General features: G+C 52.5%; 1 protein-coding gene across 3 annotated transcripts; it reads right to left on the bottom strand.

Annotated features, from left to right (window-relative positions):
* Positions 1-4,805: 4,805 nt before the first annotated feature.
* Positions 4,806-16,617, bottom strand: LOC119957404 (phosphoglycerate mutase 2-like). 3 transcript variants are annotated; one of them, XM_038785443.1, is made up of 4 exons: positions 16,434-16,617; positions 15,819-16,369; positions 12,453-12,633; positions 4,806-5,161 (listed from the first exon to the last, which is right to left on the bottom strand). In XM_038785443.1, exons 2-4 carry the CDS (start codon positions 16,281-16,283, stop codon positions 4,992-4,994), a joined length of 816 nt encoding a protein of 271 aa, XP_038641371.1. In that variant the 5' UTR covers positions 16,284-16,369; positions 16,434-16,617; the 3' UTR covers positions 4,806-4,991. The 3 variants fall into 3 exon arrangements, with proteins under 3 accessions (XP_038641371.1, XP_038641370.1, XP_038641372.1); XM_038785442.1 differs by having other exon boundaries at positions 15,819-16,617; XM_038785444.1 differs by having other exon boundaries at positions 15,870-16,609.
* Between the last annotated feature and the right edge of the window lie 785 nt (positions 16,618-17,402).

Raw genomic sequence — 17,402 nt, 5'->3', positions numbered from 1 at the left:
GGCCTTACTCCTCAACGTATTTCGTGTACGTGAGCGGTGTTATGGGCGGGCCGGATTACCTTCAATTGGTTATTACCGTCGTTAATGGCGCAGTCAGGATTGTTCGTCAAATGCTGCCCTCCTTTTTTTTGGCACCCGTTTCTCCTGCGGTATCAAATGTGAGAGTTTTTGAAATTGGGCATTCTTGCGATCGTCCAGGTGAGTTCCAGGCGAAAAGCTTCGGCAGCACGTCTCTCTTCAGCAACGTCCAAGCTCTGTACGGCCAAGTCACCGTTAGTTATTGTGTTCCGCCTGCGTGGGGCACCGGGGCCCTTTGGAAAGTCTCTTGGTGTGTTGCGGACCAGAAGTTAACCACCTGGCTAAGTGAGGGTGATTTTTGTTAAGACCCCGCGGGGAGGGGGGAAGCAGGCTCGAAGGGCCGAATGGTCGCCTGGTGCTCTTCTGTTCCAGCTTTGCTTTGAGAGAGTAAACTAGGACGCCATGGCGAATTAATATGGCAGTCCCAGCCCGAAACTACACTGTGCAGAGCCCCAGCCCTCAACGCACTGAAATTATAGCATTCCTGTGCAGGAGAGAGGGTATGCGAAAGATAATAATCTTTATCAGTGTTACAAGTAGGCTTACATTAACACTGCAATGAAGTTACTGTGAAAAGCCCCTAGTCGCCATATTCCGGCGCCTGTTCAGGTACACGGAGGGAGAATTCAGGATGTCCAATTCACCCTAACAAGCACGTCTTTCGGGGACTTGTGGGAGGAAACCGGAGCACCCGGAGGAAACCCACGCAGACACAGGGAGAACGTGCAGACTCCGCACAGACTGTGACCGTGCCACCCAATCAATGGCGGGAGACCATAGATTCTACAGTGCAGAAGGAGACCATTCGGCCCATTGCGTCTGCACTGGCCCTTGGAAAGAGCACCCCACTACACCCGCACTTCCACCCTATCCTAGTAACCCCTCCTAACGTTTTTGGACGCTTACGGGCAATTTATCACGGCCAATCCACCTAACCTGCACATCTTTGGACTGGGAGGAAACCGGAGCAGATATGGGGAGAACGTGCAGACTGCACAGACAGTGACCCAAGCCGGGTCAGTGACCCAAGCCGGGAATCGAACCTGGGACCCTGGAGTCGTGAAGCAACTGTGATAACCACCGTGCCGCCCCTTTACACTTTCTGCCTTGTCCCGTCTCACTGACAGAGGGATAGAAGCAAAGTAGATGGACCCTGGATTAGGAGCCCAGCCCTATTGAGCCCCGTGCCTCCCCAGAATACTCTGCCTACTGTCAACGGGTGACTGTTTTTCTCTTTGCTGTGCGAAATTCATTTACTGTGGAGTTTGTGGTGTTGCATCTTGTAACTTGACTTACTTTTAACTTGTGCGTGTCTCTCTCAAAGAATGCGTTTCTTCCACTTAATGCGTGATTTACCTCTGTAATGCCTATTCACGTTACTTCTTCATTGTTTTTTACCTTTTGAATTAAATCTCTTTATTTCCCTCCCCCTTGTGTTCCGAGCTGATTTCTGTCCAGCCATGTCTATCTGTTCACTGCTTTTCTTCCTCCGAAAGCTCGCTCTCCCACCAGTGTGTCGCTCTGCACCAGTTCAGCCTGCTATCGATGTGGCAACACGCAACGCGTGGGTTTTTAAAGACAACTTGAAATGAAATGAAAATCGCTTATTGTCACAAGTCGGCTTCAAATGCAGTTACTGTGAAAAGCCCCTAGTCGTCACATTCCGGCGCCTGTTCGGGGAGGCTGGTACGGGAATTGAACCTGCTGGCCTGCCTGGGTCTGCTTTAAAAGCCAGCGATTTAGCCCAGTGTGCTACACCAGCCCCCTTGATCGCTTGTTTGCTAATGAGTGTGAGCCACGTAAAGTGTGGCGAATGGGGATGGGACTGCAGTCGTGCAACCCCAACCCGGGCCGCGCCTCGTCTATTCGGAGCCGATCTATCACAGGGTAAGGACTGAATTGGCTCCACCTTGATCGCGACCAACGCTGTACTTTGTTGTCGGGCTGCTGTTTGATTTCTTACTCCTTGAAGGAGAGTGCGGGAGAGGGTTTAAATTTAAAAGACGCATTCGTGGTGGCACAGTGGTTGGCACTGATGCCTCATCGCACCAGGGTCCCGGGTTCCATTCCGGCCTTGGTGACTGTGTGCGTAGTTTACACTTTCTCCCCGTGTATGCGTGGGTTTCCTCTGGGTGCTCCGGTTTCCTCCCAGTCTAACGGTCTGCAGATTAGGTGGATTGGCCATGATAAATTGCCCCTTAGTGTCCAAGGATGTGCAGGGTAGGTGGACTGACCATATCTTTTTATTAAAACAGTTAAAAAAAACATGCAAGGCCAAACGGTACAAACACTAATTTTGTGTTGGAGAAACGGTACACGCACTAAACTTTGCGCTGGAGAGAACAGCCACCCTCGTTTCTGTACCAACAGAAGGGAAAGGAAGGGGGGGGGGGGGAGGGGAGTCGGGGTGGAGGGGGGTGGGGGGCAATAGGACACTATGCTAAATTGCCCCTGAGTGGGGTTACGGGGAGTGGGCCGAGGTGGAGTCCTCTTTCAGAGAGTCAGTGCAGAATTGATGGGCCGAATGGCCTCCTTCTGCACTGTAGGGGTTCTATGGCTCTATGTTCGCCTCTCCCACTGCCTCAGAGCTCCCCGGGGCACTCTACAGTTGTCTTAAGTGCTTTCAAAGCCTCGTCACTTTACACCAATTTGCACACAGCAAGGATTCGCGAGAAGCAGTGTAAAGATGCTCCCCGCTGGGCCGTGTGTGCTGAATCCATAGTGGATTCTTACCTCCGTCCCCTTGCGGTTGGAATGAAAAATTGTGCGGCATCCCTCGCCTGCTGTGAATTGTTTACCCGTTGGAGAGGCGAGCTGAAGGGGAGACTCGTTCGGTCAGCAGAATCCAAGTTTAGCTCCCAAATCTTACACATCTGATCCACATTTTATGTTTCGCTCACTGTCTGTGATGAAGCCAAATCCTCACAGCCCCTATAAATAGGGGGATGTTTTATTTCTCTCCCTTTGCTAATGTCCTGGGGGGGGTGGGGGCCTAACACCCCCACCTCAGACAGGGAAGGTTGCGGGTTTAAGTCCAGCACGAGAGCAGAATCGCCAGGCCAACACGGCCGTGCAGTACTGAGCGAGTGCCGCAGTAGACGTTAAACTGCAAGGGCGAGTCTTTTAGCAGGGCTAAATCGCTGGCTTTGAAAGCAGGCCAGCAGCACGGTTCAATTCCCGTACCAGCCTCCCCGAACAGGCGCCGGAATGTGCCGACTAGGGGCTTTTCACAGTAACTTCATTTGAAGCCGACTTGTGACAATAAGCGATTTTCATTTCATTTTCAGTGGCCTAAAAGATCCCATGGTGAACACTGAACAGCTGGGTGGGCTGCCACTACACTTCAAAAGTGACTGTAAAGGATGAACTGAGGTGCTATACAAATGCAAGTCTGGCTTGTCATTTGGTTAAAATATCCATTGCGACATTCTCCCCCGTGTCTGCGTGGGCTTCACCCCCACAACCTAAAGATGTGCAGGGTAGGTGGATTGGCCGCGCTAAATTGCCCCTTAATTGGAAAAAAAATAAATTGGGTACTCTAAATTTTAAAATGGCCATCGCGAGTTTAAAACCGACACGTTATTTTTCTAATTCAATGAAGATTTATAATCCGAGCGTGTTTAATCAGAATATGTTAAGAGCTGCTTTTAAACAGCAAAAGGGCCATTGGAAGATTAGACATTCTCTGCTACCTCTCCAGTTTAACCTGTTGTGACAATGAATGATTTGGAACTGTCACTGATGTGGTTTCTTCCCCGGACGACACTGGCAGGGATACAGTTCTAGGAGTGCGTGCAGCTTCCCGAGTAATCATTCTTCATTGATTGATAAATTCTATGAGGCAGGAATATTGAAAGCTGCAATATTTCACTGGAAAACCAGGGGTGAGCATTTTTTTTAAAATTGCACTGTGGATGTAGGTAGCGCTGGTTGGCCAGCCTTTGTTGCCCATCCCTTATTCTCCCCGTATTGGTGAGCTTGCCTTTTTGTCCGGCTGCAGGCCACGAGTTGCAGGTACACCCACTGTACTGTCAGGGAGTTTCAGGATTTAGACCCAGCGACAGTGAAGGAACGGCCGATATATTTCCAAGTCGGGGCAGTGAGTGACTTGGAGGAGAACCTCCAGGTGGTGGGGTTCCCAGGTATCTGCTGCCCTTGTCCTTCTAGATGGTAGAGGTCATGGGTTTGGAAGGTGCTACCTAAGGAGCCTTGGTGAGTTGCTGCATTGCATCTTGTAGATGGTACACACAGCTGCCTCTGTGCATCGGGGGTGGAGGGAGTGAATGTTTAAGTTAATGGGATGGTTTTGAGCACCTTTGTGTAGTTGGAGCTTCACTCATCCAGGCAAGTGGAGATTATTCCATCATAACCCCAGGATTATCAGCCTCTGACAAGTAGTGTGGAAGGAGGCCATTCGGCCTACAAGACTCTGCACTGACCCTCTGCAAGAGTACCCCCATCTAGGCACCTTCCCCACCCTATAATCTCACCTAAGCTCCACATCTTTGGCTACTAAGGGCAATTTATCATGACCAATCCACCTAACCTGCACATCTTTGGCCAATGGGAGGAAATCGTGCAGACTGCACATAGACAAGTCACCCAAAGCTGGAACTGAACCCAGGTCCCTGGCAGAGGCAGCAGTGCTAAGCTACCCAAGTGGGGGATTAAATGACAGGCCCGATCTCCCATGTTTGCATGGAAATCAAACAAAGACAAGAAGCAGATCCCATCATGCCATGTTTAATTTAACATTCCTTCATGATAAATAATCGCATACGGCACATTTATTTTTTAAAAATGGTACAGCGAGGACAGCAGTGCTTGTCAATTGGGTCGAGCAGTAGGTTTCAGGCACTATCTTCGTCAACAAGGCTTGGCAGGCACATTCCCCCCCCTCCTCCTCTTCGGCTTCACTTCTTCACCTTGCCTTGTGATGCCACAGCTTCCATAGCTGCCTTGACGGTCTCCTCATCTCCCAGGAACTTCATGGGGCCAGTGGGCTTCAGGTTCTCATCCAGCTCGTAGACGATGGGGATGCCAGTGGGCAGGTTGAGCTCCATGATTGCAGCATCAGACATACCTGAAACGAGAGCGGTAAAATGTGGGCGTTGCCCCAAATGAGACAAGATGGTCAGCTACACTCCTCCAGTGGTAATGGCCCCGCACTGGTGAGGGGGGAAGAAGCAATATAGTGAAGCATTTTTCTATTCCATGCAACTTGGGATTTAGATAGCATATTTAGAACAGGAGGAGGCCAGTCAGCCCATCGAGTCTGCACCGACCCAGTTAAACCCCCACTTCCACCCTATTCCAGTAACCTAATAACCGCTCTTAACCTTTTTGGTCACTAAGGGCAATTTATTATGGCCAATCCACTTAACCTGCACGTCTTTGGACTGTGGGAGGAAACCCACGCAGACACAGCACAGTGACCCAGCGGGGAATCGAACCTGGGACTCTGGAGCTGTGAAGCCACAGTTCTAGCCACTTGTTCTGCCCGAATATTTGATTTGTTTTAAACAGACTCAGGGAGGCTCAATGCACCTTTGATGAAAGCTTTAAGACAAAGGGGATTTAAAAAAGAAGCTTGAAAGAGCAAAACAAAACTTTAAATTTTTTTTTATAAAGAGTACTCTATTTCTCCCCCCAATTAAAGGGGCAATTTAGCATGGCTAATCCACCTACCCAGAGACACACGCAGACACGGGGGAGAATGTGCAAACTCTAAACGGACAGCGACCCGGGGCCGGGATCGAACCCGGGTCCTTGGCAGCAGTGCTAACCACTCTGCCACCCATGAGCAGAACAAAGCTGATAAGAAAAGTCCCTCTGCTCCCAAAATAAGCAGGACACCCGGTTTTGGGGAGCGGGGTGGGGGGCAAGTAGGCTTACATTAACACTGCAATGAAGTTACTGTGAAAATCCCCTCGTCGCCACACTCCGGCGCCTGTTCCGGTACATGAGGGATAATTCAGAATGTCTAATTCACCAAATAGCACATCTTTTGGGACTTGTGGGAGGAAACCCACGCAGACACGGGGGAGACTCCACACAGTGACCCAAGCCGGGAATCAAACCCGGAATTTTGCTGTGAAGCAACAGTGCTAACCCACTGACTGAACATCTCAAAGGAGATGGGGAACCAGGAAATTAGTTCATTGAAATTATTAATCATAGAATTTACAGTGCAGGAGGAGGCCATTCGGCCCATCGAGTCTGCACTGGCTCTTGGAAAGAGCATCCTACCCAAGGTCAACATCTCCACCCTATCCCATAACCCAGTAACCCCACCCAACACTAAGGGAAATTTTGGACACTAAGGGCAATTTAGCCTGGCCAATCCACCTAACCTGCACATCTTTGGACTGTGGGAGGAAACCGGAGCACCCGGAGGAAACCCACACACACACTGGGGAGGATGTGCAGACTCCGCACAGAGTGACCCAAGCCGGAATCGAACCTGGGACCCTGGAGCTGTGAAGCCATTGTGCTATCCACAATGCTACCGTGCTGACCGTAAGTCCAGAATTACATAAGGATGGATAGTTAATGGACAGCAACAACATACAGCCTGGCTTCCCATCTCCCAGAGAGAATAACAAGTCGAAATCACCATTTTCACTTTCCGAGTTAGTCGAGTTGTCAGAGGTCACAGCCGCAACCGGATCCTGTCCCCTGACCAACTGGTTGGGAGTGAGGGGGGGGGGGGGGGGGGTGTCCTGGTTGATTTTGGCCTTGTAACAGAGGGTTACGGCCAACAGCTGCGTCCCCAACTCATCACCCCACCCAACTAGCAGGACTTTTAATCTGTGCTAATACACGTGCAGCAGAAAGCCAGACAGAATGCAAGGCAGCGCAGTGGATCTCGTCAAGGGGGAAGACTGTGCAGGGTGCAAGCTGCAAAGATATCAACTCATTTCACAAATGCATTCGTTTAGAAATACAATTCCTTTCAAAGAGAAAGATTGCCTCATTGCCAGAGCAGCAGGAGCACTCTGTCAGAGTTACAGTGACAGGGGCTCCTTGGAATGCCTGTTGACCTTTTACGTAGTGGGTCTCTGCTCACTCACGTTACACAGGCTGGGTCTGCCCTGTTATTTTTAGCGTCCGAATCCCTTACCAGCGCGAGGAGAATGCAAATGGCCGCCCTGTCAGAAATAGTAACGCGACCCGGAATCTTCATTTGGGAAGAGGGTGGGAGTGACCCTTCCACAGCACCAGCGAGTTGACGTTTAAGCTGCTTGTTCCAGGTATTTTTAGAAAGAGAGGGCAAGTTTAGCGATCAACTTTACAGAGGGCACTTTAGGCCGCGGAATTAGCATTGCAGCACCTGCCGTCGTAAATCCCATTGGAAGGCGAATAATTCCAGACAAAAAGGTGTTTCACAAAGTTCGCGGTGCAACATGGTTATGGAGACTGGAAAGGAACACCCTGGGAAAAGCCAACACCATTTCTCTCCTATTCCCCCCCCCCCCTCCCCCCCCCCGTACACGGAGGAGCTCACTTTGTTTGCAATCTTCGAGGGAATAGTTTTAGGTCTGACTGCTTAATCACAAAACAAATTAAACAACAAACATCTATCTTGTTTGCCTTCCTGACATACACTCCCAAATCTTCCCCACCATCATCTCGGGCGGCACAGTAGCACAGTGGTTAGCACTGTGGCTTCACAGCGCCAGGGTCCCAGGTACTAATCCCACTTGGGTCTGCACGTTCTCCCCCGTGTCTGTGTGGGTTTCATCCGGGTGCTCTGGTTTCCTCCCACAAGTCCCGAAAGACGTGCTGTTGGGTGAATTGGACATTCTGAATTCACCCTCCGTGTCCCCGAACAGACGCCGGAATGTGGCGACTAGGGGCTTTTCACAGTAACTTCATTGCAGTGTTAACGCAAGCCTACTTGTGACAATAAAAGATTATTATAATGGCACACCAAGGTCTGGGCACTGCACCCCCCCCAACAAACCGCTGACCAAAAAGTTACTTTTAAAATCTAAAGCAGAAATAGTGGAGTCACTGTGAGCAGTCCTGGGCACCACACCTTAGGAAGGATATTTTGGCCTTGGAGTGAGTGCAACGTAGGTTTACAAAAATGATACCCGGATTACAGAGGTTGAGTTACAAGAAGAGATTACTCAAATTAGACATGTTTTTGCCAGAATTTAGAAGGTTAAGACCGTACGACATAGGAGCAGAATTAGGCCACTCGGCCCATCGAGTCTGCTCCGCCATTCAATCATGGATGATTTTTTTTCTCATCCCCATTCTCCTGCCTTCTCCCCATAACCCCTGATCCCCTTATTAATCAAGAACCTATCTATCTCTGTCTTAAAGACACTCAGTGATTTGGCCTCCACAGCCTTCTGCGGCAAAGAGTTCCACAGATTCACCACCCTCTGGCTGAAGAAATTCCTCCTCATCTCAGTTTTAAAGAATCGTCCCTTTAGTCTGAGATGGTGTCCTCTGATTCTAGTTTTTCCTACAAGTGGAAACATCCTCTCCACATCAACTCTATCCAGGTCTCTCAGTATCCTGTAAGTTTCAATAAGATCCCCCCTCATCCTTCTAAACTCCAACAAGTACAGACCCAGAGTCCTCAACCGTTCCTCGTATGACAAGCTCTTCATTCCAGGGATCATTCTTGTGAACCTCCTCTGGACCCTTTCCTAGGCCAGAACATCCTACCTTGGATACGGGGCCCAAAACTGCTCACAATACTCCAAATGGGGTCTGACCAGAGCCTTATACAGCCTCAGAAGTACATCCCTGCTCTTGTATTCTAGCCCTCTTGACATGAATGCTAACATTGCATTTGCCTTCTTAACTGCCGACTGAACCTGCACATTAACCTTCAGGGAATCATGAACAAGGACTCCCAAGTCCCTTTGTGCTTCTGATTTCCGAAGCATTTCCCCATTTAGAAAATAGTCTATGTCCAAATTCCTCCTTCCAAAGTGCATGACCTCACTTTTCCACAATGTATTTCATTTGCCACTTTTTTGCCCACTCTCCTAGCTTGTCTTAGTCCTTCTGCAGCCCCCTTGCTTCCTCAATACTACCTGTCCCTCTACAGATCTTTGTATCAACTGCAAACTTAGCAACAATGCCTTCAGTTCCTTCTTCCAGATCATCAACGTTAAGAGGTGATCTGATCGAAGTATTGAAGATATTAACAGGGAAAGACAGGGTGGACAAAAGATAAACTATTTCCACTGGTTGGAGATTCTAAAACTAGGGGGCAGAGTCTAAAAATTAGGGCTGGACCGTTCAGTAGAGATGTTAGGAAAAACTTCTTCACTCAAAGGGTGATCGAGGTTTTGAACTCTCTCCCACAAAGAGCAGTCGAAGCAATATCAGTTGTTCATTTTCAATTGGAGATGGATTTTTGTTAAGCAAAGGTATTAAGGGATACGGGCCCAAGGCAGGTATATGGAGTTAGGCCGCAGATCAGCCATTGAATGGCGGGACAGACGAGAGGGTCTGAATGGCCCTCTTTTGTCCCTATTTTGCTGGAAATGCTTGTTAAGCATCAAGAGAGTTAATGTTTCAGATCTGTGACCGTTCACGCGGATGGGATTTAAAAAACAGACCACTGGAGTGCCGGGAGGACTTAACATTTTAAAATGAAGTGGCTCTGGGTGGCACAGTGATTAGCACAGCTGCCTCATGGCGCCGAGGTTCCATGTTCGATTCCGCTGTGGGTCACAGTCCGTGTGGAGTTTGCACATTCTCCCCATGTTTGCGTGGGTTTCACCCCCACAACGCAAAAGATGTGCAGGGTAGGTGGATTGGCCACGCTAAATTGCCCCTTTAATTGGAAATATGAATTGGGTACACTAAATAGTGCGACGCCTGATGTTTAGTCAGCGAGCGAGTTAGCAATGTAGCTGACAGGGCGGCACAGAGGTTAGCACTGCTGCCTCACGACGCCAAGGACCCGGGTCACTGTCTGTGTGGAGTTTAGACATTCTCCCCTTGTCTGCGTGGGTCTCATCCCCACAACCCAAAGATGTGCAGGTTAGGTGGATTGGCCACGCTAAATTGGAATAAAAGAATAGGGTACTCTAAATTTCAGAAAGAAAAGGAATGTGGTTGATCTGGAACTGCCGATCACCCAGTAAGCCTTTTGGCCCCTCGAGCCTGCTCTGCCATTCAACTGGACCATGTGTGATCTTCACCTAGACGCCAGTCCCTCCGTCACTATCTTCCTATCCCTCGATGTCGAAATCTATCCATCTCGGTCTGGAATTATACTGTGACCAACTTCCTCTGGGGTAGAGAATTCCAAAGATTCACCCACCCTTATCCCAAGATTGCCTCTTGGTCCAATTCCTCACCCAGCCGGGGGGAATATATTGTGTGCATCTATCCTGTAAGAATTCAGTAGCTTCAACGAGATCACCCCACGTTCTTCTAAACTCTGGAGAATACAAAGGTCTCCTCACAGGACAGTCCCAGGGATCCGTATAGTGCTCACGTGTATCGTTCCTCGGGCAACTGTGCACAATACTCCCGGTCCATCGCACTCCATATAACCGGAGTGAGGCATCGTTACTCCTCTTGCAATGGAGGCCACCATTTGCCTTCCTAACTGCTTGTTGCACCCGCATGTCAGCTTTCAGCGGCTGCATAGTGACGGGAATTCAGTGGAAGGAGGGGAGAGCAGCGGCGTTAGATCCATCAGGGAGTCTGCATGACTGCTCCATCGCGTCAGATTATATCCACAGCAGAGCCTAGGATCTTTCCCATCTACCCGTCCTGAATCAATGGGTCAGCTCAGGCCTGTACCGGGTAGTGGAACGACCAGGAACAGCCCGCTCCCAGTCCCTCTCACGGCAGGGCAGCAGAGCCGGGCGTTGCAGGGTGCAAAGGGCACCCATCTGAATTAATTATTTACTCCGGCAGGTGAACACATCCGGTAGCTTCGAACTTTATTTTTGAACAGGGCTTAATAAGGATAGTCCGAGGGGGTTAGAGAACTTGCTGTATCATCACACTGTTGAAATAAATTTTTAAAAAGCAGAACTATCCATTGATATCTGCCACTGTTACTCCTTGCAAAACACACAGGAAGAGAAGTGAAGTTAACCCTTTCACCATACGGTTTATCATAGAATTTACAGTGCAGAAGGAGGCCATTCGGCCCATCGAGTCTGCACCGGCTCTTGGAAAGAGCACCCTACCCACGGTCAACACCTCCACCCTATCCCCATAACCCAGGAACTCCACCCAACACTAAGGGCAATTTTTGGATACTGAGGGCAATTTATCATGGCCAATCCACCCAACCTGCACATCTTTGGACTGTGGGAGGAAACCGGAGCACCCGGAGGAAACCCACGCACACACACGGGGAGGACGTGCAGACTCCGCACAGACAGTGACCCAAGCCGGAATCGAACCTGGGACCCTGGAGCTGTGAAACGATTGTGCTATCCACAAGGCTACCGTGCAGTTGATTTTGCTACTTTTGGTGAGAGTGGTGCCCGCCACGTATCCAGTGGACACTTGCTCAGCCTCTTCAATCACATTTTTGTTTGACGTTTTAAGTTTGCGCTGAGATTCAGTTTATTTGGATGCACGCTCCCTTCGAGGGCCAGCCTTTTCCTTGACCCCTCAATTTGTTGGGTTTGGTTTATTTGGTCTCGCTGAAAAAGTACACCCGACAGATTGCGGTATCACTGCTCGTTGGTCTTTAGCGACCCCGAGCTGGGAGGAACTCAAAATGTCAGTTGCAATCGAGACCTTCCCGAGAGCTATTTAATATTGCCTCGCCCTCAAGTGACATTTAGACAGCACCTTGTGATTGGCGTTAACACATGCGGCACAAGTGCAGATTATGAGGGATGGGGGGGGGGGGGGGGGGGGGGCCTCGAGGATCAGGGCAAGAGCAGACAAAGTCGTAAAAGGACATTACTGAACCAGTTGCATTTTTTTTTAAACGACAAATCCTTCGGCAAACTTTACTGATAGCAGTCTCCCGAATTCAAGTTCTAGAATTTGTGCTCGAGCCAGATTAATAATCACCGACAACTCTTCGAACAAGATGCCAGCACGAAGTGGTACAAAATGGCGCAAAGCCCACCTTGCTCTCGGGTTTAACTTCCTAACCTGTACCCCCTCCCTCACCATGGCTACTGTGGTACAGAGCAGAGACTCATTAGATGGTCGGCAGAATAAGTGGAAAATAGGGCAATGTGCAAAAATGAAGGGTTGGGGGGGGGGGGGGGGGGGGGGTGAAAGGAACGCGATTGCCGTAAATGAACCATCTGCAAGGCCTACCCCAGTCAGATAGCCCACCGCCAACAGAACAACCCCCCCCCTCCCCAGGAACCGCAGACTGCAAGCCCAGAAAGCCGGTGGAGTTAGCTTACCCTCGAGATGCTTAACGATGCCCCTCAAGCTGTTGCCATGGGCCGCAATCAGCACCCGCTTGCCAGCCTTAATCTGCGGCACAATCACCTCGTTCCAGAAAGGCAGTGCCCGGGCGATGGTGTCCTTCAGGCTCTCGCAGGTGGGCAGCTCACATGACTTCAGGCTCTCGTAGCGACGTGCCTGCAAAGCAAAAAATCCTCAATTCACCTTAAAAACATAAATCTTGTATTCTCTTCAGGCGTGTCCTACCCCACACTGCTTGGAACTACAAAGACCAATACAGCACAGGAACAGGCCCTTCGGCCCTCCAAGCCTGTACCGGTCATTATACCACCCGTGGCCAAAACCCTTAGCACTACCTTGTGCCGTATCGCTCTATACCCATCCTATCCATGTGTTTGTCGAGATGGCTTTTGAACGCCGTTAATGTATCTGCTTAGCTATGGGCAAGGATGGTCCGTGGGTACATTTCTGGGTGAAATATTTAGTCAGTTTCTCCTGCAGCCGATGATAAGGCCGAATGAGATTTTTTGAAACTTGCAAAAAGCCTTTTGAGAAACGATGGTGAATTTCCCGCAGAAATCTCTCGGGCAGACAACATAGGGTTAATCCTGCAAGAGATGCCCGGGCTTGCACATGTGAGGATCCAACAGTTAGCAATAAGGGGAGAAAAGTTCAAAGAATGGCTGATTCAGAGGATGTGGGCACTGTAGTTTCCAAGAGTTATGAATAACTGAGTGTGAAGGAGCGTGAGGAACTGCACGTCTACCCAGGAGGGTGGGTGGGCGAGAGAGAGAGAGAGATAATAGGACAGACGGAAAACTGCAAGATGCGGAAATACTTGCAGCAGGAAGCCACCGGATCGAACTGCAGTGTTCAACCACTACAAGCAGCGTGCAAGGCACATGTACAAGACACGACTCAATGTCAAGAAGGGCCTGAGCCACACACCCCATGTAATCCCACAAAGGATGCCCTCTCCACACCCCAGTGGATTTAGGGTGCTGGGACCCCCCGTTAGGGTATTTAGGGTGCTGGGACCCCCCGTTAGGGTATTTAGGGTGCTGGGACCCCCCGTTAGGGTATTTAGGGTGCTGGGACCCCCCCCCGTTAGGGTATTTAGGGTGCTGGGACCCCCCCCCGTTAGGGTATTTAGGGTGCTGGGACCCCCCCCCCGTTAGGGTATTTAGGGTGCTGGGACCCCCCCCCGTTAGGGTATTTAGGGTGCTGGGACCCCCCCGTTAGGGTATTTAGGGTGCTGGGACCCCCCGTTAGGGTATTTAGGGTGCTGGGACCCCCCGTTAGGGTATTTAGGGTGCTGGGACCCCTAACCTTGCTGATGGTGCAGTATATTGGTGCTGGGACCCCCCGGTAGGGTATTTAGGGTGCTGGGACCCCCCCCCCAGTAGGGTATTTAGGGTGTTGGGACCCCCCGGTAGGGTATTTCAGGTGCTCGGACCCCTAACCTTGCTGATGGTGCAGTATATTGGTGCTGGGACCCCCTGTTGGGGTGGTTAGGGTGTTGGCACCCCCCTGATGGGGTTTTTAGGATGCTGCCCCCCTCACCTTGCTGATGGTGCAGTAATATGGGTGCAGTGTGGGTGCTGAATAGGTGCTGGGTGCAGTATGGGTGCTGGGTGGGTGCAGTGTGCTGTATGGATGCAGTGTGGGTGCCCTCACCTTGCTGATGGTGCAGTAATACGGGTGCTGTGTGGGTGCAGGTTGCAATGTGGGTGCTGGGTGCAGTATGGGTGCCCTCACCTTGCTGATGGTGCAATAATACAGGTGCTGTATGGGTGCAGTGTGGGTGCTCTCACCTTGCTGATGGTGCAGTGTGGGTGCTGTATAGGTGCAGGGTGCTGTATAGGTGCCCTCACCTTGCTGATGGTGCTGTAATACGGGTGCAGTGTGGGCGCTGTATAGGTGCAGGGTGCTGTATGGGTGTAGTGTGGGTGCCCTCACCTTGCTGATGGTGCAGTAATACGGGTGCTGGATGGGTGCAGTGTGCTGTATGGGTGCTGTCTAGGTGCAGGGTGCTGTATGGGTGCTGTATGGGTGCCCTCACCTTGCTGATGGTGCTGTAATACGGGTGCTGGGTGGGTGCTCTCACCTTGCTGATGGTGCAGTGTGGGTGCTGGGTGCAGTGTGGGTGCAGTGTGCTGTATGGGTGCAGTGTGCTGTATGGGTGCCCTCACCTTGCTGATGGTGCTGTAATACGGGTGCTGGGTGCTCTCACCTTGCTGATGGTGCAGTGTGGGTGCTGTATGGGTGCAGTGTGCTGTATGGGTGCCCTCACCTTGCAGATGGTGCTGTAATACAGGTGCTGGGTGCAGTGTGGGTGCTGTATGGGAGCTCTCACCTTGCAGATCGTGCTGTAATACGGGTGCTGGGTGCAGTGTGGGTGCTGTATGGGAGCTCTCACCTTGCTGATGGTGCAGTAATACGGGTGCAGTGTGGATGCTGTATGGGTGCAGTGTGGGTGCCCTCACCTTGCTGATGGTGCAGTGTGGGTGCAGGGTGCAGTGTGGGTGCTGTATGGGTGCAGGGTGCCCTCACCTTGATGATGGTGCAGTAATACAGGTGCTGGGTGCAGTGGGTGCTGTATGGGTGCCCTCACCTTGCTGATGGTGCAGTAATGCAGTAATACGGGTGCTGGGTGCAGTGTGGGTGCTGGGTGCAGTGTGCTGGATGGGTGCAGTATGGGTGCTCTCACCTTGCTGATGGTGCAGTAATATGGGTGCTGGGTGGGTGGAGGGTGCTGTATGGGTGCCCTCACCTTACTGATGGTGCAGTAATACGGGTGCTGGGTGCCCTCACCTTGCTGATGGTGCAGTAATATGGGTGCAGTGAGTGTGCTGGGTGCAGTGTGCTGTATGGGTGTAGTGTGGGTGCTGTATGGGTGCAGTCACCTTGCTGATGGTGCAGTAATGCAGTAATACGGGTGCTGGGTGCAGTGTGGGTGCTGGGTGCAGTGTGCTGGATGGGTGCAGTGTGCTGGATGGGTGCTCTCACCTTGCTGATGGTGCAGTAATACGGGTGCTGGGTGGGTGGAGGGTGCTGTATGGGTGCCCTCACCTTACTGATGGTGCAGTAATACGGGTGCTGGGTGCAGTGGGTGCTGTATGGGTGCAGTGTGCTGTATGGGTGCCCTCACCTTGCTGATGGTGCAGTAATACGGGTGATGGGTGCAGTGTGCTGTATGGGTGCTCTCACCTTGCTGATGGTGCAGTGTGGGTGCTGGGTGCAGTGTGGGTGCTGTATGGGTGCAGTATGGGTGCAGTGTGCAGTATGGGTGCCCTCACCTTGCTGATGGTGCAGTAATACGGGTGCTGGGTGGGTGGAGGGTGGTGTATGGGTGCCCTCACCTTGCTGATGGTGCAGTAATACGGGTGCTGGTGCAGTATGGGTGCCCTCACCTTGCTGATGGTGCAGTAATATGGGTGCTCCTTCTCCATGGGCGGCGGCGGGGTGTCGAAGGAGCGGCGCCACACTTTGACCTGCTCCTCACCGTGCTTGGCCGCCGTCTCCGCCTTGTTGAGGCCGGTCAGGCCGCCGTAGTGGCGCTCGTTGAGGCGCCAGGTGCGGGTGACGGGCAGCCACATCTGGTCGATGCCGTCCAGGATGATCCAGAGGGTGCGGATGGCGCGCTTCAGCACCGAGGTGAAGCACAGGTCGAACTGGAAGCCGGCGTCGCACAGGGCCCGGGCCCCGCGCTGGGCCTCGCCCACCCCCTTCTCGCTCAGCTCGGCGTCGAACCAGCCGCAGAAGCGGTTCTCCTGGTTCCAGCTGCTCTCGCCGTGCCGGACAATCACCAGCTGGTAGCGGGCCATGGCCGGCGGCCTGGGCCGCAGGCTTCAGTCACCCCGGCAACGGAGGGGCGGGGCCGCAGTTACCCCGGCAACCGAGCTCGAGCCGCCTCAGCGCGGGGCCGGCAACGGAGGGGCGGGCCGCAGTTACCCCGGCAACCGAGCTCGAGCCGCCTCAGCGCGGGGCCGCAGGCTTCAGTTACCCCGACAACCGCGACTAGGCCCCAACCGCCCCGCGGTCCGGACCGGCTCAGACAGCGGGAGGCTGGAGGAGGAAGCACCGGCTCGGGGAGCGGGACAGGCCGCAGGAGGAGCGAGAGAGAGAGAGAAGCACCGAGAGGGTGAGTGAGACACAGCTCCCTTGCTCCGGGGGAGAGGCTTAAATAACCCAGCACCCGGGGGTGGGGCGGAGAGGAGGCCCAGGGCACCGCCTCCATATCCTCCAGACTGAGAGAGAGAGAGAAAACCCGGAGAGAGGGGGAAATTGAGGGAGGAATGGAGGGGGGAATGAGAGAGGAATCGAGGGGGGAATGGGGGAGGGAATGAGGGAGGAATCGAGGGGGGAATGGGGGAGGAATCGAGGGGGGAATGGGGAGGGAATGAGGGAGGAATCGAGGGGGGAATGGGGAAGGAATGGAGGGGGGAATGAGGGAGGAATGGAGGGGGGATGGGGAGGGAATGAGGGGGGAATGGGGAGGGAATGAGGGAGGAATGGAGGGGGGATGGGGAGGGAATGAGGGAAGAATGAGGGGGCACTGCAGTACAGAAGGAGACCATTCGACCCATCGAGTCTGCACCGACCCTCTGAAAGAGGCCCCTGGGGCGCGAGAATCTCTGCGACCGGTTCACGCCGGCGGCAACAACACCTGGTCGCTGCCGGCGTGAATATCGTGCGACAGGTAAGTGTGGGGCCTTGGGGGGGGGGGGGGGGGGGATGATCGAGCACCACGGCCGTGCTCAGAGAGGGGACTGGCCCGCGATCGGTGCCCACCGATCGTCGGACCGGCATCTCTAAGAGACGCGCTCTTCCCCCTCCCCTCCGCCGCCCCGCGAGATCAAGCCGGTGTAGCGGATGGGGAAGACGGCAACCTGTGCATGCGCGGCTGACGTCACTTAGGCTCTGCCATCGCGTCATTCTCGGCG

The sequence above is a fragment of the Scyliorhinus canicula genome, chromosome 26 (genome assembly GCF_902713615.1).
Source record: "Scyliorhinus canicula chromosome 26, sScyCan1.1, whole genome shotgun sequence".
NCBI lineage: Eukaryota > Metazoa > Chordata > Chondrichthyes > Carcharhiniformes > Scyliorhinidae > Scyliorhinus > Scyliorhinus canicula.
This window is presented reverse-complemented; position numbering and strand designations above follow the sequence as displayed.

Bases quoted from the DNA above. Each gene is read 5' to 3' on its own strand.
- LOC119957404 (XM_038785442.1), bottom strand. From the start codon at position 16,283: ATGGCCCGCTACCAGCTGGTGATTGTCCGGCACGGCGAGAGCAGCTGG. The intron at 12,634-15,818 runs GTGAGGGCACCC...TTTGCTTTGCAG, and splicing joins ATTACTGCACCATCAGCAAG to GCACGTCGCTACGAGAGCCT. The intron at 5,162-12,452 runs GTAAGCTAACTC...CTCTCGTTTCAG, and splicing joins CATCGTTAAGCATCTCGAGG to GTATGTCTGATGCTGCAATC.